The 25,118-nt window shown below is 39.2% G+C and overlaps 3 protein-coding genes and 1 long non-coding RNA gene across 4 annotated transcripts; 2 read left to right on the top strand and 2 right to left on the bottom strand.

Moving 5' to 3' along the window:
• LOC114244701 (uncharacterized) lies at positions 1-1,790 on the top strand. The gene is made up of 2 exons (XM_089735497.1): positions 1-20; positions 487-1,790. The coding sequence occupies exons 1-2, from the start codon at positions 1-3 to the stop codon at positions 1,376-1,378; spliced, it is 912 nt and encodes a 303-aa protein (XP_089591623.1). The 3' UTR covers positions 1,379-1,790.
• A 28-nt stretch (positions 1,791-1,818) lies between these two features.
• On the top strand, positions 1,819-2,998 carry LOC114243150 (uncharacterized). Its single transcript, XM_028174540.2, has 2 exons — positions 1,819-2,221; positions 2,333-2,998. Exons 1-2 carry the CDS (start codon positions 2,198-2,200, stop codon positions 2,888-2,890), a joined length of 582 nt encoding a protein of 193 aa, XP_028030341.2. The 5' UTR covers positions 1,819-2,197; the 3' UTR covers positions 2,891-2,998.
• Positions 2,999-20,894: 17,896 nt separating this feature from the next.
• LOC114243516 (uncharacterized) lies at positions 20,895-21,785 on the bottom strand. Its single transcript, XR_016324654.1, has 2 exons — positions 21,635-21,785; positions 20,895-21,309 (listed from the first exon to the last, which is right to left on the bottom strand). It is a non-coding gene; the product is annotated as an uncharacterized LOC114243516 (long non-coding RNA).
• A 380-nt stretch (positions 21,786-22,165) lies between these two features.
• LOC114241479 (uncharacterized) lies at positions 22,166-24,513 on the bottom strand. The gene is made up of 2 exons (XM_028172319.2): positions 24,113-24,513; positions 22,166-23,468 (listed from the first exon to the last, which is right to left on the bottom strand). Exons 1-2 carry the CDS (start codon positions 24,125-24,127, stop codon positions 23,085-23,087), a joined length of 399 nt encoding a protein of 132 aa, XP_028028120.2. The 5' UTR covers positions 24,128-24,513; the 3' UTR covers positions 22,166-23,084.
• Between the last annotated feature and the right edge of the window lie 605 nt (positions 24,514-25,118).

Here is a 25,118-nt window from a genome sequence, read left to right as displayed (position 1 = left end):
ATGGCTTATTACAGCGTGATGTGACTTGTAAAAAAACATTACGTTCCGTTGCGTAACAGTTTGGCTTAAAAATATAAAATCTATTTTATATTGACATAATGATTACTTTTGATGGCAACTATTTTTACTACTAATGGCATTTCAAACTGCCATCGCCAGTTTGATAACGATCTGTCAAAAACGTATGGTTTCAACGGCCGAATAATATGGATTGCTATTTATTATATTTGTAATAAGTTTACCAGAAACCAGATGTCGCAAATAAACTTTCAAGAATATCAATATGTTTGAAATAAATTTACTGAAAACAAAACATCCACATGTTACTACTGAGACCATAAGAATAACTAAAAAACACGGAATGATAACGTAAGCGATCAGCTCTGACTGAACTGGCAAAACAAAAAAAAAATGTGTGGATTTTGGAGGAAAAGTAAGTTTTTGTTTTTGATTCTATCGAATAAATTTTTATCATGACTTAAAAAGAGTAAAGCCATATCTACACTTATTTACTCTTAAATTTCTAGAAGGCTTAAAAGCTAAAAAGAGAGCTACAAAACAAACACAAACACAAACGAGAAAGAGAAAACAACGTAAACGTAAAAAGAATTGTTGCACTAGATGCGTTCTTGGCATTTGTAATTGGTTTTGCAGACGAATAAAAAGGCGTATCAGAAGGAAGCTCTTTGGACCTCCCAAGATCAATCTCGAGGAATTCGAAACAGCCGACGTTAATTTTGATGCGATCAAAGATTATTTTCCGGAGAAGAAACTTTCAAACCAAATTAAAAACTTGTCTGTCCTAACAATTTTTAAGAATCATAAAAAGCTGTCGAAACTCAACATTTCTTTGAGTCATTTAGATTTAATAGAAGGCTTAGAAGCTGAAGATTTGAAGAAGAAGTTTTCAATAAAGGGATCGAGAGGAACTTTATTGGAACAAATGGTAGAAGATTATAAGAAAGGCAATCTCTCTTCGGCCGGTTTATCGGATAAATCTAAGTTCAATTTTAAAAAATTAGATAAGGATCGAATAAACAGTATGTTGGATGCATATAAGGAACAAAAAATGAAAAGTAAGATATCACTTAAATTGTTAAATGTTAACGAATTGAAAAGAAAGCACTCTCTCAGTACTTCTAAAGAGAAAATCCTACAGAAAGTGATTGCAGATTACAAAAAAGGAAAAATATCACAAACTGCGATGGTTAGCCTACAAAGACTTCGAAGTAAAAAGTTAAGCAAGGAGGAGTTAAATAAAATCTTGCAAAATTACGAGAAAACTCGGAAAAAGAAATATATGACACTGTTTCCAGGACTTTCAAAAATAAGCGAATTCAAAAGTACGATCGGAGATGCTGTAAAATTTTCTTTTTGAGACTACAAAATTCGCTATAAGCATTTTTAGATTTTGTTTATGAGATACGTATATAGGAAAAGGAATTGATCTTTAAAGTAATACTGATGATTTACGCTTTATCGTTATTTACGTGTCTAGAATTATACTTAACTAGTCAAACTCGGTCTGCTTTGCTGGCCGATATATGATTTGACTTTAAGTCTATTGCTACCAAACTTCACAAGGTCACTCCAGAGGGTGATTTTCAAGAAACCTCTTGAAGATTTCATTGGAATCGGTCCTGTTGTTTCGGAGTATAAAACATACATTTATATGTAAATATTGCTTATTATGTTTTATTTTCATTCAAAAGACCTTAGTCTATTTTAATATGATTTTACTTTAACCTGTATCTACGACAGATAATGGTAGACGGTCTACCCTTTCGTGCTTGATAATTTTTGCGCTTAATTTGCGCTTAATTTTTTTTAACGCACACCCATCAATCTTTAGTAAAATTCAAAACTAATTAAATTACTAAGTAGCTGGAATAAGAAGAAAGCATTTCTTTCTGCCAAGCAAAGATAACCACACGTTGGAACATTTCCTTTTATCGTTTCTTATGGACTTGTGTCTATGACGTAATTTTAACACGCTTTAGGCTTAGATTAATATAGGCATCATTAATGTGGTGACGAGATGAAAATGGGAAATAAATTAATTGAAAATAACTTGACATTTAAATCGTAACGCATATGTAACGCTTATAATGTAATTCAATCGAAAGAAACAAAATATTTATGCTGGCTGTACGTTATTCCAACGTTAATTGAAACTCATAACTTTGCGATAAGCAACATGAGATACTGTCGGATATTCACGGTTAGTTCCCTTCGTTTTTATATTCAATTTAATGATTTGTATGTTTAAATTTTTTGATACACGTACTTACAAGTTTAGCGGACTGCCATTTTAGAAACAAAACGTTTTCAGATAATAATATTTACCGCGAAAACGGCAGCAGCTAGAATTTCTACTGAGGGCATTGAATATAACAATCAAAATGACAAACAACAGATTCAGCGAAATACGAGTCACTATAAATCTATTGAGAACAGCAACGGGCAAAAGTTGAAAAGTCGATGCTGCCCTTATGATTTTGACAGTAGTCGTTGTAAAATCGTGGACGACAGAGTTCTTTGTGGATATAATCGAAATGTTGGATCGCCCAAAACGAAAGAGAATATTGTAGATTTGCATGGAGGTTGTAGATTGCGAGGGGGTAGACTTGAATGCGGATACCAGACCGGCCCCTTTACGAACTCCCGAAGGCCACCGGCAACGTGGAAAAATCTTCCAAACACTCAAGATGATGTTCAGTATGAGGATCATAAAATTGAAACGCAAAAAGAACCGTCGAGTGAGAAAAATGATGCCTTTCAAGACATAAAACGACTGAAAATTATCAATAGTCATACGACAAAACGATTTGGTGAAGCAATAACGAGATGTGTTGAAGTACGCGATCGGGTTGTGTGTAAACAGATATAGGTAATTGAACGAAAATCAAGGACATATATATATTTTAGGACTAAAAAACAAACAAGTCATGACGAGAGATCCTGTTTTTAATAAAATAAAATCTATTTTTTAAACAAATTCGAATGAATTAATTGTCCTATTGACATAAACTTGTTTAAAACATCAGAGCGGATCTGCAAATGCTTTATGAAAATGTATGAATCTAAATTACATAATTAGGAGAAAATTATAATAGAAGAGATGTGTCAGTAGTATTTGAATATATTGGGTTATAGCATTTTATTACACTGTTTAAACTTTGAACATTATTTATATGTTACTTAATAAGAAATAAAATTTCGAACTAAAGCAAAAAGGCTTCGAAATTTTTCAAATAAATCAATAGATAAATATGTGAAGTCAACGTGTTTTAGATAAGTAGTTAGTTTTTTTAAATATAATTTGCTTGCGGGGTCTGAATTTCGACAAATTCGTATAGTTCCATCGAGATATTAGCTAGCATTAAATGCTTAAGACCACAAAGACTTTAGCGTGTAAATTGATGAAAAAACAAATTAATCAAAAGATTTTCGTTGCGTGCTACAATTAAAAATGTAAATAAAATCTTTATATGTACATATATTATTATTAATGTGAATATATATATTCATTTATATATACTCATATCTTGGTATTATGATAGTTTAGAAGTAATCATTAATCATCATATAAAGTACCGAAATTTAAATTCAGAATCTTTTTTTACGTTGCAATACCTTTTCGCTCTAAGAGCTGACTTCACATCACATGTAACCAGAAATGAATATAATAGTGATGAGACTGCAAGTCATACAAACTAGCTTCCTACAGCTTAATTTTTTAACTTACTCGTTTAACCTCACTCAAATATTTTCCATTCCAAAATAAATAGTAGCAGCTGACTAAGAGTTTTCGTATATAATAAATAGGTAATTAAAAAGAATTCATTGCAAGAAGTTGAATCCCTATAAAAGGAAATGAATGAAAGAAAATGAAATGAACTTGTTTTCATGCAGCAAAATCGTCTGATTTTGCAAAAATATCTCGAGAATGATGATAATGACACGTTTTTAAATGAAATTTAGTAGGAATGAAGCCGTGGTCGTACCTTGCGTAAACGGATTGCCTGAGAAACAGAACATTCACCTGGAGTCGAAAATTGCAAATGACATATAATGTTGCATAAACAGGAAGGTAAGGTGTCGAAGAACCATTGTAACGCAGCCTTTCGTTTCGCGGGGCAACAGTAGCCAAAGGGATTGTGACTCAGGTCCGTGCCGCGATGATCCACGCCGCGCTGTCCGCGCCCGCGCATCTATTGCACCATTTGCAGTTTGCACCCCCTATGAGTGCGCCAGACCATAGATTATACACCACGTCCTTACGGATCCATCAGATCCAATAATCTTTGCATTAGACGCCTTCAGCTCTAACACTAGGAGCAGGCTTAGGGACCCCGGTAACCGTACTCGTCGAACTCGACAAAGAGTTCGACGTGCAATCTAACCCATAAATCAGCTCGCTGAGTTTCTCGCCGGATCTTCTCAGCGGGTCGCGATTCCGATCCGGTAGTAGATTCATTCACGAAGCAGCTGCTATTGAGCTGTTAGGTCTCCTTCGGAGGCGCTGGGCAGCTGTTAGCAAATCCCACCCCTTCTGGCTGAGCCTTTGCTCGCCCACGTGTCCTGGTGAAACTGGAAAGGCCTCCGGGCCACCAGCAATCCTTCAATCATAAAAAAAAAGATTATACACTTAATACGCCAGACTTTGAAACAGCAAACACGCGTCCCCGGTCGTTACCGGAACTGACAACCCGAGAGTCTCATGCCAGTCGGGCACCCAACATTAAACCATTAACTTTTGTTTTTCAACTAAACGTGACTCCGTATACTAATTTAAATTTTGGTTACAGGTAGATAAACGAGTTTGTCGAGTTTCTTGTTTCAAAATTGTATAATCTGTGATATAATTGCGTATTCGCGCTTGGCATTTTTTTTCTGATTTATTACTATCATTTCCGAGCCACGAGCAACAACCACACCTTTTTATGCAAATCGTGATGATCGAGTTTCCATAAAAGGTTTTATGCGTGATACGAGTGGTACCGTAAACTCAACAACAAGTGGGCCGTAGGCTTGTACGCATCTAGGCATAAAAATTCAAACATATACGTGATTGTTTATTATTCGTTATTTTTTTAATTTTCATTCGGATTATGAAGACCTAAAACAGAAAAGGTCTTAAATTTTTCGAATCATATAGATATCATATAGACCGATCACATAGAATAATCTAATTTTTTATTTATTATAGTAGTAGCAGGTACACGAATAGCACGTATAAACTCAGAGGGAAGGTGTGAAAGCTTGCATCGGAAAAGATCACTACAAAATATTTAAAATTTGCAGTCAACGTTTGATAAAATAAAATATACAGCACAAATTAGTAGACAGTGGTGTTTTTACGAAGGGGCCCATATACGAAATCGAGAATAATTTTATTAATATATTCTGACATGTTAATAATATTATTTAATAATATTTAATGCGCGATATTTCTTATTAACTTTATTCAGTTCATGGAGACATGGTAGTAAGATTGTACCTATTGAGTTTCTCATCGATTCTTCTAAGTGGGTCGCGATTCCGATCTGGTGGTAGATTCAGCGAAGAACTATTCTTGTTAGGGCAGATGTTAGCAAATTCTCCAAGACTGAGCCAAGTGAGCCTACATTCAGTGAAGCCAGAATAGTGCCATGAGGCTACTGGCAGTCGGTGGGCTACGCTAAAAAAGCAGATCGCAATGCATAAAACATGGAAGTTTTTTTTTTTCTTTTCCTGCCTAAGCTGATAGTCTTGAGAGGCTATTTCAGCGTAACCGTAACTAGTAGGTGAGCTCGCGGGGCTCAGACCTGACGACGTTGCTAACACGAACCCTAGCAAGAGCCGTGCTTCGCAGAATCTACCACCGGATTGGAAACGCGATCCATTGATTCGGCGAAGAACCTCAGTGGGCTGTGTCTGTGGGTTAATTCACTCGTCGAGCCCTTCGTTGCAAGCGACGGGCTCCACGAGAACGATGACCGGTGCTTGAGGTGCCTAAAAGCACCGTTAGTGGATCGGGTGGATCCGAAATGACGTGTTTTGGGCGACGTCGACTGCTTTCCATTGTGTCCGCAGAATCGGGAGTGCATTAAAGAGTAAACCGTGGTAGTATCTGTGATCTTACCATAGTTACGCACGTTACTTGACTATGTCCAGAACTATCTTTCTGTCGATGTTTGCCACGAAGCATTTGCGCGTTTAGGTCCGAAGATTAAGATGACTAATATTCCAATACAAACTACAATAAACAATTTTATGATTAAATTAATAATTTAAATCGAGGTATTTGAATACAAATTTAGAGTATTTTATATTTGCACATACATAATTATGTAGGTAAAGTATAGATGTTGCTTCTATTTCATTTTATATATTAGATGTTTAAATAATAAAAGAAACTTAATATATTTCTTCGGTAGCTGTACTTAGCTCCTTTTATCTGAATGTTTTTCATCGTTGATTTGCTATTATAAATGGTGTAGGTGATTAAAGATTTAAAAACTGTTCTAATTTAATTCGTTCTTTCTTTGATTTTGTAAATGTAATTGTTTTTTCATTTCAAAATCTAATTAAGAAATAGAAATTTCCGAAATTTTTTTTCTTGTTTTTTTGGTAATTGTTTTTAGCGAATAACTGGCGTTAATTTATCCAGACAAGTGGACGAACTCATCTAGTGATTATACATTTATGCAGAATTATAAAAAAGTTTATTAATCCAGAAAAATCACGTACTTAACCGCATCGATTCTGCGTTCCAGGTTGTAGTGCCCTCACGGAAAGGTTTCATATGATTCGATTTCCATCTGCGTATTAAAGAACTTTACTAATAATATGGAACATAAAAAATTTGAAACAGAATATATACGAAATGTAATATATGAAAGTTTTTAATTCATAAAAATGTGAGTATCAAGATCATGCTTCGCCGTTGACATACATAGCACACTTATTCATTCCGATAGAGGCACCCGTCACGTGCGGACGTGCTCATCGACCACTCGATCGCCCGGTCTTTGTTCGCCTGGCTTTTGTTAGCCCGGCCATTGTTCGCGCGGCCTGTGTTTGTGGTACATCTGCCGACAAACTGTTTTCCTGGAAGTGTTTAATTGTTCTGTTTCTTTTTGTTATTTCCGTTTTGTTGTGTTTTTTCTTTGTCCTGTAGTAATCGTGCCGCATCGCCACCTGTGTTCAATAGAACCGCTCAGGTCCGAGAAGTTGGGGCCTCGCCGCAAGGCGAGTGTTTTCAAGACCCGGGGCCGCCCCACCTGGGCACTCAGCGATCATGGACGCTGTATTCGCGGAATTCCTCCGACTTCGCCACCCACAGCTCGCCTCAGAGTTTCTGGCCTTCAAGGCCGATCACACCGCGAGCCCTCTCGTGGACTCCGCCGAGCTCGCTGCTCCTGCGTCGCCTGTACCTGCGTGCAAAGCTTCTGCATCGAGCACCGCAGCCTCCGTCGTGCCTGCCGTTCCCGCGTCGCCTATACTGGCGAGTAAAACTGCTGCGTCGTCCGCCGTGGCCACCGTTCCAGCAGCGCGATCATCCGCAGCCTCCGTCGTGCCCTCCAAAACACCTGCTCGTAGGTCACCTGCGCCCGCCTCCTCGTCCTCCGACTCTGACTCGGAGATGGAGGTCGACCTCGCTCCCGTCTCATCGACGGATGGATTCACCCTGGTACAAAAGGGTAAGAAGCGTGCCGCGGAGTCTCGAGCTCCCGCGGCCGCTAAAATTAGCAAAGCCGCGAACGCGTCGCGCCCCCGCCCTCAGACTCCCGTTGCGCCTCCAGCCCGTGCCACTCCGTCGCCGCGTCCGGTGGCACAAAATAAAACCCCGACCCCTCCCCCGGTAATCCTCCAAGAGAAGGCAGCTTGGGATCGAGTTTCCCTGGCCCTTAAGGCCAAAAATATCAACTTCACGAATGCCCGTAACCTCGCGAACGGCATTCAAATTAAGGTTCGAACACCCGACGACCATAGGGCCCTCTCTTCTTACCTCCGTAAGGAGCGTATAAGTTTCCACACGTATACGCTCCAGGAGGAGCGCGAACTCCGTGCCGTCATACGTGGCATCCCTAAAGAGTTGGATGCCGAGCTAGTCAAGGCCGACCTTCTCGAACAAGGCCTACCGGTTAACTCCGTACACCGCATGCACACAGGTCGCGGAAGGGAGCCATATAACATGGTTCTCGTCGCCCTCCAGCCTACCCCCGAGGGTAAGCAAATATTCAACATCCGAACGGTCTGTAGCCTTTCCGGAATCGCCGTCGAAACCCCACACAAGAAAGGCACACCTAGCCAGTGCCATAACTGCCAATTATACGGGCATTCTTCCCGTAACTGTCACGCGCGCCCCCGATGCGTCAAGTGTTTAGGAGATCACGCCACGGCCCTCTGCACTCGCGATCAAAAAACCGCGACGGAACCGCCTAGCTGCGTCCTGTGTCGTACACAGGGTCACCCCGCAAATTACCGCGGATGCCCCCGAGCCCCGAAAATAAATCGCCGCGTCGCCCGCCAAAACCGCCTCCGAGCTTCCGGCCCAGACATCAAAGCCTCGGCACCCTCTGTGTCGCAGGCTAAGCCAGCGTTCGTTCCGGCGCCGGTGCCCAGTGTCTCGGCTTGGGCGAAACCGCTGCCGTACACGAACACGGTTACCACTCCCTCCTCCGCGATTCGTCCCGCCCCCGCAACTCGTCCCTCTCCCGCGACTTGCCCTCCGACCGCGTCCGACAATCTCGCTTTAGCGATCGACTTCTTTCAGTCGATCAACTTTGAGCGCGTTAACGCTTTGGGCGACGCCATTCGCGCTGCCTCCACTGCACAACACTTTATCGCCGTTGTGCAAGAATACGCCGACGTAAACGCGTCATTAAATACGTACGTCCTCCCCTCACTCCGCCGGTAATCAATGGCGTATATAAGTAGAATAAAGCCCCTATCCGTAACGATAGGATTTTTTAACGCTTACGGTCTCGCAAATCAACGTGATCAGGTTTCTGACTTTTTGCGTGACCATCAAATTGATATCTTTTTAGTGCAGGAGACCCTACTTAAGCCCGCGCGCCGTGACACTAAAATCGCGAACTACAACATGGTCAGGAACGACAGGCTCTCTGCCCGTGGTGGTGGTACCGTCATTTACTATAGAAGAGCCCTGCATTGCGTCCCGCTCGATCCTCCCGCGCTCGCTAATATCGAAGCATCAGTGTGCCGAATCTCACTGACGGGACACGCGCCGATCGTTATCGCGTCCGTTTATCTTCCACCGGATAAGATCGTTCTAAGCAGTGATATCGAGGTGCTGCTCGGTATGGGGAGCTCTGTCATTCTGGCGGGCGACCTAAATTGTAAACACATCAGGTGGAACTCACACACCACAACCCCGAATGGCAGGCGGCTTGACGCGTTAGTCGATGATCTCGCCTTCGATATCGTCGCTCCGTTAACCCCGACTCACTACCCGCTAAATATCGCACATCGCCCGGATATACTCGACATAGCGTTATTAAAAAACGTAACTCTGCGCTTACACTCGATCGAAGTAGTTTCAGAGTTAGATTCAGACCACCGTCCCGTCGTTATGAAGCTCGGTCGCGCTCCCGATTCCGTTCCCGTCACGAGGACTGTGGTGGATTGGCACACGCTGGGCATCAGCCTGGCTGAATCTGATCCACCATCGCTCCCGTTTAACCCGGACTCTACCCCGTCTCCTCAGGATACCGCTGAAGCCATAGACATCTTAACATCACACATCACCTCGACATTAGATAGGTCATCGAAACAAGTTGTAGCGGAGGACTTCCTTCACCGCTTCAAATTGTCCGACGATATTAGGGAACTCCTTAGAGCTAAGAACGCCTCGATACGGGCCTACGACAGGTATCCTACCGCGGATAATCGTACTCGAATGCGTGCCCTACAACGCGACGTAAAGTCTCGCATCGCCGAAGTCCGAGATGCCAGATGGTCTGATTTCTTAGAAGGACTCGCGCCCTCCCAAAGGTCTTACTACCGCTTAGCTCGTACTCTCAAATCGGATACGGTAGTAACTATGCCCCCTCTCGTAGGCCCCTCAGGCCGACTCGCGGCATTTGATGATGACGAAAAAGCAGAGCTGCTGGCCGATACATTGCAAACCCAGTGCACGCCCAGCACTCAATCCGTGGACCCTGTTCATGTAGAATTAGTAGACAGTGAGGTAGAACGCAGAGCCTCCTTGCCACCCTCGGATGCGTTACCACCCGTCACCCCGATGGAAGTTAAAGACTTGATCAAAGACCTACGTCCTCGCAAGGCTCCCGGTTCCGACGGTATATCTAACCGCGTTATTAAACTTCTACCCGTCCAACTCATCGTGATGTTGGCATCTATTTTCAATGCCGCTATGGCGAACTGTATCTTTCCCGCGGTGTGGAAAGAAGCGGACGTTATCGGCATACATAAACCCGGTAAACCAAAAAATCATCCGACGAGCTACCGCCCGATTAGCCTCCTCATGTCTCTAGGCAAGCTGTATGAGCGTCTGCTCTACAAGCGCCTCAGAGATTTCGTCTCATCCAAGGGCATTCTCATCGATGAACAATTCGGATTCCGTACAAATCACTCATGCGTTCAACAGGTGCACCGCCTCACGGAGCACATTCTTGTGGGGCTTAATCGACCAAAACCGTTATACACGGGAGCTCTCTTCTTCGACGTCGCAAAAGCGTTCGACAAAGTCTGGCACAATGGTTTGATTTTCAAACTATTCAACATGGGCGTGCCGGATAGTCTCGTGCTCATCATACGAGACTTCTTGTCGAACCGCTCTTTTCGATATCGAGTCGAGGGAACCCGCTCCTCCCCACGACCTCTCACAGCTGGAGTCCCGCAAGGCTCTGTCCTCTCACCCCTCCTATTTAGCTTATTCGTCAACGATATTCCCCGGTCGCCGCCGACCCATTTAGCTTTATTCGCCGACGACACGACTATTTACTATTCTAGTAGAAATAAGTCCCTAATCACGAAGAAGCTTCAGAGCGCAGCCCTAGCCCTAGGACAGTGGTTCCGAAAATGGCGCATAGACATCAACCCAGCGAAAAGTACTGCGGTGCTATTTCAGAGGGGAAGCTCCACACGGATTTCCTCCCGGATTAGGAGGAGGAATCTCACACCCCCGATTACTCTCTTTAGACAACCCATACCCTGGGCCAGGAAGGTCAAGTACCTGGGCGTTACCCTGGATGCATCGATGACATTCCGCCCGCATATAAAATCAGTCCGTGACCGTGCCGCGTTTATTCTCGGTAGACTCTACCCCATGATCTGTAAGCGGAGTAAAATGTCCCTTCGGAACAAGGTGACACTTTACAAAACTTGCATAAGGCCCGTCATGACTTACGCGAGTGTGGTGTTCGCTCACGCGGCCCGCACACACATAGACACCCTCCAATCCCTACAATCCCGCTTTTGCAGGTTAGCTGTCGGGGCTCCGTGGTTCGTGAGGAACGTTGACCTACACGACGACCTGGGCCTCGAATCAATTCGGAAATACATGAAGTCAGCGTCGGAACGATACTTCGATAAGGCTATGCGTCATGATAATCGCCTTATCGTTGCCGCCGCTGACTACTCCCCGAATCCTGATCATGCAGGAGCCAGTCACCGTCGACGCCCTAGACACGTCCTTACGGATCCATCAGATCCAATAACCTTTGCATTAGATGCCTTCAGCTCTAATACTAGGGGCAGGCTTAGGGACCCCGGTAACCGTACTCGTCGAACTCGACAAAGAGGTCGACGTGCAACCTAACCCATGCATCAGCCCGCTGAGTTTCTCGCCGGATCTTCTCAGCGGGTCGCGATTCCGATCCGGTAGTAGATTCATTCGCGAAGCAGCTACTCTTGAGCTGTTAGGTCTCCTTCGGAGGCGCTCGGGTAGCTGTTAGCAAATCCCACCTCTCCTGGCTGAGCCTTTGCTCGCCCACGTGTCCTGGTGAAACTGGAAAGGCCTTCGGGCCACCAGTAAACTTTCAATCATAAACAAACATAAACAGCACACTTATTAATTAAGCTGTTAATATCTCCAAATGAATGAAAATGTTATGTTTTTAAATTGCTCGAGCGCCATCTATGACACGTTGATGGTAAATTGTGATATATGTAACTATATATAGATGTACTCGGTATCATCCGTAGTTGTAAGTACACAATGTTTTAATTCAAACAGATGAAGGGCATACGAACTCATGGAACACATATAAACAAACAATAGAGTTTAATCGGATAGAGATTTAAATTTGAGCTGCAAATAACTCAACAAGGCAAATTTTCACGTCTACTTACCATCATCTTCAGAATAGATACATCTTCAGAATTTAAAAAAAAAAGCAATTTGTATAATAATAAATACATATATCTATTTAAATTATCAGTCAACAATTTTTTTTCAATATTATTAATACTATTCTAACAAAAACTCTATGCCTTCAAGTTGAGTGTCCATATCTTTGCTTCCATCATCCGACAGCATCATGAAAATCTGCTTCATAGTTCTAGATTCTTTATCGTCCTTAGGGAACACCTCGTCCAGATAATTGGTTATAACTTCGGATAAGCTGCGTCTTCCCTTCTTTGACCCAAAAAAGCTTGGTAACCAGTTTTGGTTGAAGCCATCGCAAGTAGTCAGGATTATTACTATGGTAATGGTAATAATCAGAAATTTTGTAAGGTCCATTGAAATTTTCCTGTAAAGAACATAAATTCATAATTAATATTTGGTATATAAAGGTAAGGTGGTAAAGGTAAGGCGATAAAGACATTAGCTCTGTTTTTTATTATTTTTTATTGAAACCGCAATTTTCAGAACAATTTCGGGCCTTAAATCATCAATACCTTGCTTGTTTTTTTATTTCTACCTAGTCGCTAGAAGCCTAAAGGGCTATTCAACTATCCACGGACCGGTAGATGAGCTCACGAAATTGCTAACACTGGCTCTGGCAGGAACAGTGTTTGATCTATTCCGATCGGATCGGAATAGCGACTCACACAGAAGATCCGGCGAGAAACTCGGTGGGTATTTAAGTATCTATCATCTGAAATCTCTTTGGGAGTGTTCAATGTTCGAAGCAGTCCTTTTAAATGTCTTACCGTACATTTGTTAGTTAGTTAAGTAGGTAGGGTGTAAGAGGACTGCTTTCGAAGACAAAACGCCAAGAAACGACTACAGTATCCTAAATAGACAACAAACATCTATGACTAAGTTAAGTACCTGTTATTTTATTAAGTTTTTATGCTTTGTGAGCCTGCAGTATAAAACTAAAGTTTTTGGGAGATGCTCGTTGCGCTCTCTCGAGTCCTGGGATACCATTTTTTTTATTGGTAGGTTAGATGGGTAGACGAGCTCACAGCCCACCTGGTGTTAAGTGGTTACTGGAGCCCATAGACATTTACAACATAAGTGCGCCACTCACCTTGAGATATAAGTGGTAAGGTCTCAGTATAGTTACAACGGCTGCCCCACCCTTCAAGCCGAAACGCATTATTGCTTCACGACAGAAATAGGCGCGGTGGTGGTACCTACCCATGCGGACTCACATGAGGTCCTATCACCAATAATCCACCCGACATCATTGATTCTAAGTGAGATCCATTGCGTGCACGGTATGTTACAAAAGAAAAATGTAAAATTCCTGTCGGTTAAATTGTTTGATACTTAAAGCTGTTGTGTTCGAAGAAAACGTAACAGTAATACTAATGAGACTTCGGCCGATTACCGCTTGATTACTTTATGACTTTTTAAAGATTCCTTTCACAAGGCGCTTTCTAGTATTTATATGCTAAATTATTCTCAGAAAATGGTCTGTAGTTTTCATAAGAAGTTCGATTATGTAATAAAGCGAACTGATACATTTCATTGTGAGATCTTTTATGTATGTATCTTTTATATATGACTTGTAATGCGGCACAGGTTCTTGCTTTCGTACATGCACTTACAGGTCGTAGGACCTCTTGTGAGTCCGCACGGGTAGGTACCACCGCCCCGCCTATTTCTGCCGTGAAGCAGTAATGCGTTTCGGTTTGAAGGGCGGAGCAGCCGTTGTAACTATACCGAGACATTAGAACTTATATCTCAAGGTGGGTGGCGCATTTACGTTGTAGATGTCTATGGGCTCCGGTAATCACTTAACACCAGGTGGACTGTGAGCTCGTCCACGCATCTAGGCAATAAAAAAAAAGTGTTTAGGCTTTATTTTGCTGTACTCTATGAGTGGACGATTCAACTGACGTGAAGTGGATGCTGGAGCCCACAGGTGATGTCCATGTGTAGGCCGCCGTGATGTTGTTACCCAACTTGAGACATGAAGTCTAAGTTTTCATTGTATTATAAAACAGCTGTCCTACCTTATAAATCGCAATGCATGATTAGACGAATCCCACAACAGGACTAAAATACTGGCCACAATACATCGTTTTTTTTTTGTTCAGGAGGAAATCGCCGGACTTCCGCCCTTCACTGGGGATGGCGGGCGGGGTATGTCAGAGTCGAACTGACTAAAACCTCCTGTCGCTCAACAACCAACGTCCAAACCTCGCAGAACAAATGAAAAGTCAAAAGGTGGAAAGCGCTTAGTGCGGAGCACATCTCTCCCATCACCCTCCCCCTCGGGACGCCGGACTAGCGGTCGTCGACGTCGTGCCCTCTCAGTCGGCAGGCTGTCCGAAGCCCTCCTAGATGGCACCGGTTAGAGTGAGCTATCCTACGGAATACCCCGCTGGCCCAGAACCAGCGTGGGTCGAGGATAGTCAGCCTTCCATCACCCGGATTCTCTTGCGTAAAACGTGTGCAGAGCAGCTTGCACGTCGTCTTCTTAGGCCCCCTCGCCGGTCCCCAGACCGACATGTGAGGTGGACCCGAAACACTTAGAGGGCCAGGGCTTGAGCGAGATCCGCCTCCGTGGCCCCCGCTCGACGGCGGCGGGATTGTGCGTCTCTCACGCGCCCCGCCGCCTCTTTTTGCGAGATGGTGCACTCGCAGAAGTCGAGCATCGCCTTCCACGACTCGTCGTCGCCGAGCATCGATGCCACAACTCTCGGCAACGACAAGTCGGTTCCTATTTTTGCGACGAGGACACGGCGCCACCCCTCCCATGCGGGGCAGGCGACTAGCGTATGCTCTGCCGTGTCCAAGTCGCAACCACAATGGTGGCACTCTGCCGTCGGCTCGGCTGTGATCCGGTGCAGGAACTCATCGAAACACAATACATCGTATTGTAGTGTATATTAACTAAAGAGTAGTCTATACTTCTATACTAATATTATAAAGAGGAAAGATTTGTTTGTTTGTTTGTTTCGAATAGGCTCCGAAACTACTGGACCGATTTGATAAATTCTTTTACCATTAGAAGCCGACATTGTCCCTGATGAACATAGGCTACTTTTTTAATTTTTTTTTAATTTTTTTTGTTTGTTTCATGTGTGTTTTAATGTTTCCGAAGCGAAGCGAGGGCGGGTCGCTAGTAATAATATTATAAAGAGGAAAGATTTGTTTGTTTGTTTGTTTCGAATAGGCTCCGAAACTACTGGACCGATTTGAAAAATTATTTTTCCATAAGAAGCCGACATTGTCCCTGATGAACATAGGCTACTTTTTTTAATTTTTTATTTATTAATTTTTTTTGGTTTCATGTGTTTTAATGTTTCCGAAGCGAAGCGAGGGCGGGTCGCTAGTATTAGCTAAAGAGATTTTTTTTTTTTTTTTTTTTTTTTTTTCAGCGGTGGGCAGCGTCATTTCTCTGTCTCTGGCATTGATGACGTCAATGAACAACGGTTACTCAGGAGGATACTCACTCACAATAAGGTGAATACGGGTTCGAATGCCTACAAGGGCAATAATAAAATTTTATGCATATTTTAGTTGTATTTGACTGGAAGGTTTCTTAATTTCAAACTTTGAGGATGAAGTTACGTGTATGATCTATATATATTTATACATTTTATACATACTGGTTTTATTTTAATTTTAAGCCACTTTGAAAAATTGAGAAACTATATTCATTGAAAAGAACTACACGTCAAATTTAATGATCTAACAGGTGTGTGCGATTTTTTTAGTAATATAAATTATTGAATTAAGAATCTAATTAAAATTAAATTAAATTGAGATAATGAGTTTATTTGACTTTGTAAATTTAAAGTGTAGTAATGTTCGTTTTTTTTTTGGTTTTAGAGATCTTTTTGCATGCATTTTTAAATAACGTATTTTACTTTCTGACTTTCTCTATTATCCACAGTTTAGATTGAAATGTTCTGTTTTATTTCATTATAAAAAATACTTTGTTGTATTGTTAGGTATTATTTTAATTAGTAATTTATTTCAAAAAATTTAACGTCAAGTTCATTTGTTTATTTTTAAATGTCTTAATTATAAATAATTAATTCATTAGTATTTTAATTAAGGACACGTTCAAAGATAATAACTGGAAATTAATTTATTGTTCATGGTAATTAGGGTCACTATAAAAAGGGTTATTATAAAAATAAGTAGTATCAGAGTTAAGATTACCATCGCCTTTGTAACGCGCAGGAAACTTTATATTAAAAAACAAGAGCTATGTGAAGCTAATAAAACCCAAAATGATAAAACAAAACACAAAAGATGACAGTATTATTGCTTCTTAGACTTATAGTGGGCACACAATTATGAGAGCTCAACATTATTATTTTGAAATCTATACTAATATTATAAAGAGGAAAGATTTGTTTGTTTGTTTGTTTCGAATAGGCTCCGAAACTACTGGACCGATTTGAAAAATTCTTAGAAGATACGTGTTTGTAATCGACGAAGTTACTACTGCAGCTACAAGATCTTCTCTATCATCAAACTTTATTTTGAGCATTATCTATATACAAATATATACAAGTATATTATCTATATAATAGTCAATTTTTAAAAAATCACAGCTTCCAGTCTAGCCTAGTCTACATTGTCTACTATACTCATCTATCCATATACAGTAAAAAAAATATTAATTAAAATATAATATTTACTCTTAAAAAGCGTTGAGGTTCGCTCTAGTTATATCTCTTTTATCGTGGCCACCGCTAACTCGTCGAATCCTCTCAGTGGGTCGCGATTCCGATCCGGTAGAACATTGCTCTTGCTACGCATAAGTAGTGTTAGCAATTCTTTCAGGTTGAGCACGTGAGTTCACGTACGGTTCAATTTCGAGTTTATTTTATAAGTTTAGATTTTTTACAGTTTTCGAGGTCAGGGACGTCATTCGTAGAAGTAGCTTTAATTATTTTATTATCATATCAGTACTTAAGTATGTTTGTGTTCAAAATATTTGAAAATCGTTCTTAGCCTTACCTTCAAAAAAATCCTCAAAAGAAACCAATTTAAGCCTGCGTAATGTACGATAATTTACCCATCCGAAGAAAAAAAACTTTCTTATTTATCACAAAATTATAGTTTTAACATTTTTGTTGAATGAATAAGAGTTTATTAAAAATCTTTTTTATCACTTTTTGAATGTTGTAAGCTACGTGCAAGGAATATCGGAAATGACAGTCACTTGTCACCACTTCCACTTAACTGTGCTGGTCGCTTCTTCGATGAAGCTATCCCCACACTACTTTCCATTGGTTATGGCATAATACTATGTAACTGGGTCTCTTTTACCCACTGTATAATTGCTTGGAATCTGTGTGTGTTTTTTAATAAAATATCATGCACACTTTAATTTTTTTGTGTTAGTCGGATTTTTTATATCATACTTATGTGTGATATTGTTTGTTTTACCATATTTTTTTATAGTTTTTGTTGGCAAACGAACACCTGATGATGAGCAGTTACCGTCGCCCATGGACGTCAGCAATGCCCGGGGCAGAACCAAGCTGCTGCCTATCTAAATATTAGTTTATTTAATGTGGTTATTCTATATTTAATTTTATTATAAATTAAGGTTGTATGTCTTAATTATCATATGTATTAATAATGTATCGTCGATGTATTGTAAATTGTGGTTATAATTTTTATTATACTCCATAATGGTGAGATTTTTTAAATAAATCAATTACTTGATAAGATGCCCGATTTCGTTGTGTCGGTCGATTGGACTATGACGATGTTTGAATACCGCAGGTAGATATCCATTATTTTTAGGTAATACCTACCTAAAAGCTCATGATCGATTCGGTGATCTGATAATTTGTATGTTACATTGCGTGCTGTGCGAAAATATCAGAAAAATATAATCGTCGAACTCAACTTCATATTATCACTACACTAATTTTCATTATTATTTACGGACGTAAATATTTCTGCATAGTTAATTATTTTCTCTTGTAGCTGTCGAAGGAACACGAGATTATCTTAAGTGGCGACTGTTACTCAGACTCAGAAACATGTACAGTTAGCAGCGCAGTCTTTGTCCAGACGTTATGTATAAGTTTTCATTCATTATCGGCAGTAAGGAGTTCATTACAATTCCAGAATAATTTTTTTCGACTCAAAGAATTAGTGCCGATTCCTTCCGTGATGAGCTTTATAGATTCATTACATAAATCGGACAACGCATACAAACATTATGCACTAGCTTTTGCCCGCGACTTCGTCCGCGTGGAATAGTTCCCAAATAATGCTTTATTTTAGAACAAATTTGGTTAGCATAAAAAACGTTATAGTGAGCCAACCTTAACATATAGACAAATGCTGTCGCGGACTTTTTTTTAGATCTTTTAAAGGGAAACATTTCTGTCATACATTATTTTAGTGAAACTTTAACCGTTTCTGCAGATTACGCAGCGGAAGCTCTCAAAAGGGGAAAAAACCCTGATTTGGAAAAAATTTTTATTGGTGCTTCGCTTGTATTGGTCTTAGCGTGATGTTATATAGCCTTCTTCGATAAATGGGCTATCTAACACTGAAAGAATTTTTCAAATCAGAGCAGTAGTTCCTAAGATTAGCGCGTTCAAACAAACAAACTCTTCAGGTTTATAATATTAGTATTATTCATATTATTATGCAAATTAATTTACGATATTGTTTGCTGTCCCGTGCTAGGAGCGTTGTGTCAACGGAAGTCTCTGAGCGTTTTTAGTTTCTAGCAATATTTACCTAAACTTTCTCTTAAATAATTTATTGAAATTGCAATTAACGCGTATACCACGTTCTTGGAAACACAAAAAAAGCGATGATGTCTGTCTATATTTACGTAACACATTAAATTGTTGTTGATTTTTGTACAAGTTTACTCACTTTAAGTACGTTGGGTTGTAATCGAAAAAAAGTCATCAGAAAACAAAGTATTTTTTCGATTGACCGATCGACCTTCTATTTTTTTAGTAGAGTTATTGTCAAGGATGGGGTATTCAAAATCGGAAAACAATCATACATTTTCAATAAACTACATGGTATAAAATAAAATTGCTTTCTCTGTCCCTATATCTGTCTATCCCTATGTATGCTTAAATCTTTAAAACTACGCAACGGATTTTGATGCGGTATATTAAGATTTCGTTTATCCCAAAGTTTTTGTTGTTGAGTCCTGCACAATCTTGGCACTAATGAATTGAATTCATAACTTATTCAAGAATCTTTGAAAACGAAATTTCACGATAGTGTTTTGACCGTATTTTCTTAAGGATTTGTTTCAAGGTCACCTAAAATGAGCAAATAGAATAATATAATAGCTAAAATTAAAATGAAACAAACACAATTTTCCTTTCATTCATTATTCAGTTCGTAATCGAAAAATAGGTGATGGCTTTCGATATTTTTTGTATGCAGCCATCGTCTGTATTTATTATTAGTCTGTAATGAACGACGAGTTTCTCGAGACAATGTAAAGTGGAATAATGTTAGAGCCGCAAAGTATTACAAATTTCACCTTATTTTTCTAGTTAACAGATTATTATTTGCATTTTTCAAACACTTTATTGTCTTTATATAGTATTACAATATAATTCTTGTACTAAATGATGTCATCACAGTATTGTTAAACTTGAAACAAGGTAAGCATCCGTGCCATGAAAAACCATAGCGTGCTGGATTTTGAGGTCATTTAATTGTTCTAAGATCTTAAATTGCCGGTTGCATTCATTTCATTGATTATTTATAGTGATCGCCAAAGTGCTACTTCTTTAATTGAACTTCAGTTGTGCTAGCAGCATGTCAAAACTGTATCAGGTACTAATATTTTTATTCAAAAATCTATAGACATTCTCGCATTATGTTGTTCGTAAACCTAATTTTAGATTCCTTGCAGATCATGGTGTCTTATTTTGTCATTCAATGTTATTTCATTACAATCGGGAAGCCGTTATTTAAAGGAATAAGTATCAAAAAAGGATTTGATATCTCATTTATACCTTTGCCTAAGAAGCCGTTGTCATTCATAACAGAGAAATGGTCCCCTTTTGGTAGATTTGGAGTTAAACACGCCATACAGAAGAGAGAATTGATTGAAGAAGAAGAGCCAACAATGACTATGAAGACTTCGTTACAACCGCCGCCAATGCCCACCATTAGTCCTTTACCTCCAACACCGGCTGGGCCAATGAAAACCATTTTAATAAATGAAGACGTTTCAAGACTGCAAATTGATGACAGTATTGAAACTATGTCTTCAGCTGTTATTCCTGTTCCTTTAGAACCACCTTTACCATCAAATTTTGTGATAATACCCACAACAAAAGAGGAAAAAGGGCCTTCTGGATTCTACACAGATATATCACGTGCGGTTCCAGTGAATAACTATTTAAATCTGGTGGAACGTCCTGCATTTCCGGCTGTTGCTCCCGTTGTAGAAAATGAACTTCCACCAAATACACCAAGTGTACCAAAAGAGAATCCAAACGTTGATCCATTACTGGAAAATAATTCAATTGTTAGAGGATCAAAATTAGCGTTGTACTTTAGTAATTTATTCTTGCAGCTCTTTTCACAATTCCTAGCTAATGCACGTGTAACTTTAAATCAATTTTCTGATCCAACTGTATGAGATGGAATTCAATAAACTTTTATAATAATTTGTTTGCTATGATAGGATTGTGTCATTATTAGCGTCCGTATCCTCCAAAGCCCGGTCCGAAGCCGCCTCCGAATCCACCAAATCCTCCGTATCCTCCATTTCCGAATCCTCTAGGTCCATAGCCGCCGAAGCCTTGACCGAATCCTCCACCGAAGCCAGGTCCTCTACCGCCAAATCCCCCACCAAAACCAGGTCTGCCACCGCCGAATCCACCATAACCACCCGGTCCTCCAAACTGACCAGAGACTAGCGCCAGCAATGTAATCGCCAAAACGACAAAAACCAGGATGCTCTGAAACATAATTTTGTTTGTTTAAATATTTTATTGCGCAGTGTGTGCATGGCTTCAATAGCAAAAGTTTTGATTTTGATTTAGATATTTACATTTTTATTCTCACTTCTTTTTTCTTTCAACGAATCAAATAATGCTCGTAATAATAATCTTACAAATAAATGGTAATAAATTATTAAGCAAAATGTTTCGAACATCCACTGTCATTCCGCTAATGTAAATATTTGTTTTTGGCGCTACATGAAAATAATAATATAATAATTTTGAAAAATACAAATAAACTTAAAGGGAAATCCGATTAATATGTGAATATAAATTTACTCACTTTGTTAATTGCCATTATTAAAACAATGTTCTCAACTACACGTGAAGATAACCTGGTAGTGTCTGCGTATTCAATCTGTTTATATATTGACTGCTGAAGCCCCTATGTAGTATATGCGTATTTGGGAAATTACAGATTATATCCAGTTTCCGAGAAAAAAACCTAAAGGCCGGTTATTCTTAAATTTTTTACAACGATCTTAATAAATGTTGCCATGACCTCTTCAGCTTATTCAAATGGGTTTTATTGTGTTCTTTTTCGGCTTGGCATAAAAGGCCACGGAAGTAATGATGAAAGTGATAGTAAGTAATAGTTACTATGTAAAAATGGTACATAAAGTTTTTATTTTTCAGTGATTATGTTTAAATCCTCGAATAAATAAGTTACGAATGGCATTCAAATTATTACTGTATTGCCAATAGACTTCTGCATTCTGCATTTTTCGAAAAATTATAATTAAATGTTAATGTGTTAGTGTTGGAAGTACGTAAGTATTATTTAGTGTTGTGCAAGGAATTTATCATTCAACTTGTCAAGCACTGTAATGTCATCGGAAAATTTTATAGTTATCTTATCCGTAACTTTGAGAAGCGTCGACTAATAATTTGATACACAAACACGAAGATGTTAGATTTAGCGTGGTTTTACCATTGTATACTTTAGTCGCCTTCTATGGGTATCGACAACACTGTATATTTTGTTTTGATGAAATAATTGAATTATACATTGATGTCTAATTTTATTTTTAGATTGAAGGTTAAATTAATTAAATTAAATAGAAAAATCTGCAAAGATCTCTAAAAATTGATTTTTGAATGTTGACTGTCACTTCGTTTTGTGTTAAGTTGTGCATTGTTAAAAGCATCGGCGACAGAGTTGTTCATTTGCTGGAATTGTGATAAAAATTAAATCTAGAGCTACCTGTATTTAGTAAGATTGTGACGGTAGGAAGAATTTCTAACTTGTTAAATTTTTATCGTAGGTATTTTTTTAGTCTTGAATACATATCAGTTCAGATCTTTATACTTTTTGACCTTTCTTTAATAATAATTAAAACAAGAAATTGGATAGAATATTATGTTTAATAATAATTGTAAAAGTGACAGTAAATAGTACGTACATATATCAGGCACAGTTAATATCGCAAAATAATAGTAAAAGTGTAAGTAAGACTACTAAGTATGACAATGGTTTTGTTTGTGACAAAGTGAAAGGACTTCTAAAGTAAGAGTGCTTACATGTTCGAGATTTTAGGTAATATCTGTTTTAGGACACTAAGATATAAGTAAGATTATGATCTTTTGTTTAAACAAAAAATTGCTATTTATGACATTTTAAGTTAGACTTAGATTTAGGTTTTTTTTATTAATTTGATTTTATTCTCATTGTGCAATATGTGGTGGTGGTATTTTTTTGGTTTGAACTATTATACGGACACCGGGAATTTATCTTAATTCCTAGCGAAGCCAACTTGTCTACCAAAACCTCCTTGGTTGCTACCGAATCCTCTTTGACCACCAAAACCACCTTGGTTGCCACCGAATCCTCTTTGACCACCAAAGCCACCTTGGTTGCCACCGAATCCTCCTTGACCGCCAAAACCACCCTGATCACGCCCGCCCTGACCACCGAAACCACCCTGGCCACGCCCACCCTGTCCACCAAATCCACCCTGGCCACGCCCGCTCTGACCGCCGAAACCACCTCGATCACCGAAACCACCCTGCCCACGCCCACCCCGTCCATCAAATCCACCCTTGCTACTGCCGAAGCCTCCTTGAGCTATGGTTGTGCTAATCATGGCAGCTAGCACAAGAGCGCAGATAAACAAAATCTGAAAACAGTTGCCAAAATTTTAAATGTGCGCATGTATCGTCAGCACGCTGGTGTTATTTACTTTGCATTTTATAATCGCAGTGCTCTTGTGAAAATAAAACATTGCTAATAAATATTAGGTTTAAAGGACCTAGGAAAATAAAATAAATAAAAATATAAAAAATGCATAATATGTGGATATAGACAATGCGGATAGTAAATTAATTTAATTGTTTGTGGTAAATTACTTCCTACTGAGATTCGTGATCATTCAATTAAGTTTATTTTTTTCCAAATATTCGTTCGTCGTTCGATTGTTCTGATATTTTAAGTTTGAATATTCACCGGTGGTAGGACCTCTTGTGAGTCCGCACGGGTAGGTACCACCACCCCACCTATTTCCGCCGTGAAGCAGTAATGCGTTTCGGTTCGAAGAGTGGGGTAGCCGTTGTAACTATACCTGAGATCTTAGAACTTATATCTCGAGGTGGGTGGCGCATTTACGTTGTAGATGTCTATGGGCTCCAGTAACCACTTAACACCAGGTGGGCTGTGAGCTCGTCCATCCATCTAAGCAATAAAAAAAAAAAAAAAATAGGAATTTTTAAATTATAAGCCGTATAGTGAAAAATAGCTTTCAATAAGGACAAAAATAGTACATACCTTTGATGCCATCATATTTAATCGATCGATTCGTTTGAAGAAGGCTTAAATTGTGTCATATCTAGAAAAATCTCAGCTTATATACCAGAAGGTACTATGTTTACTGTATTTTTCACTGTTGATATGTTAATTATTAGTTTAAATGATGGCGTTTCTCAAAATTACTAAATAAGTTTGGGACATATTTAGTTTTGACGTTAACTCAGGCAGATGAGCAGGCTTCTTCAAATATTAAGTTGTTACCGTCATTCAAGGATCGAGTAATATGTAACTTCAATAAGAAAATAATTTTAGTAGAAGTCGTTCGATTAAAGCCGATTAGATATTGTTCAATAAAGTCCAAACAAGACCCGAATTCGCATCTGTATCTTAAACCTTTAAACGAGCAATTCTTGTATATTAATATACAGGGTTACCTGAAATTCGATACATTCCTTTGGAGGGGTAAAAGTAGAGATTATTTGCAATAGATTTTGTCATTATGGACCCTAGCCGATAGTAATTACTTTTTGAGATATTCAAGTTTTTGTGCTTTTATTTTTAAATACCGATTTTAGGCAAAAAAAAGTGCTCGTAAGTGAATGTCCCAGTTTGATCCTATTTCTGAGCATGATCTGATATCTAACATCTCCACATTTCCTCTAAATAACTATAAGTTGTAGTAACACTCTTAAACTTTATTTTATGAACGTAAAGTCGCTAGAGTTCAATAAAAGAATTTTTATAAAGCCTCTTCATACTGAATTTATTTAAAAAAATTGTATGGAACATGTCGTACAAATTACTAAAATAATTGCCCCATTTCATTAGCTGTTTAAAATGGTACGAAATATTACAGTAGTTTTTAAAATCAAAAAGTTATTAGCTAGAAAGAAACATACAGAACATCAGTAGTTTTTGGATACGTAAACTTTTTTAATGGGAAAGAAATGAAAATCGGCTGAATCTTCACATTATTTATTCAAAATATAAAATTACAAATCCTGCTCAAAATGGGAGCCACGGT

Source organism: Bombyx mandarina, chromosome 19 (assembly GCF_030267445.1).
Source record: "Bombyx mandarina strain Sakado chromosome 19, ASM3026744v2".
NCBI classification, from domain to species: Eukaryota; Metazoa; Arthropoda; class Insecta; order Lepidoptera; family Bombycidae; genus Bombyx; species Bombyx mandarina.
Note: the sequence above shows the minus strand (reverse complement) of the source record. Positions and strands in the feature narration are given on the sequence as shown.

What these genes read in the sequence shown, in the direction of transcription:
- LOC114243150 (XM_028174540.2), top strand. Translation starts at nt 2,198, where the DNA reads ATGAGATACTGTCGGATATTCACG. An exon ending in GATACTGTCGGATATTCACG is followed by an intron (nt 2,222 to 2,332) that starts GTTAGTTCCCTT and finishes AAACGTTTTCAG; the next exon opens with ATAATAATATTTACCGCGAA.
- LOC114244701 (XM_089735497.1), top strand. Translation starts at nt 1, where the DNA reads ATGGCTTATTACAGCGTGAT. An exon ending in ATGGCTTATTACAGCGTGAT is followed by an intron (nt 21 to 486) that starts GTGACTTGTAAA and finishes TGACTTAAAAAG; the next exon opens with AGTAAAGCCATATCTACACT.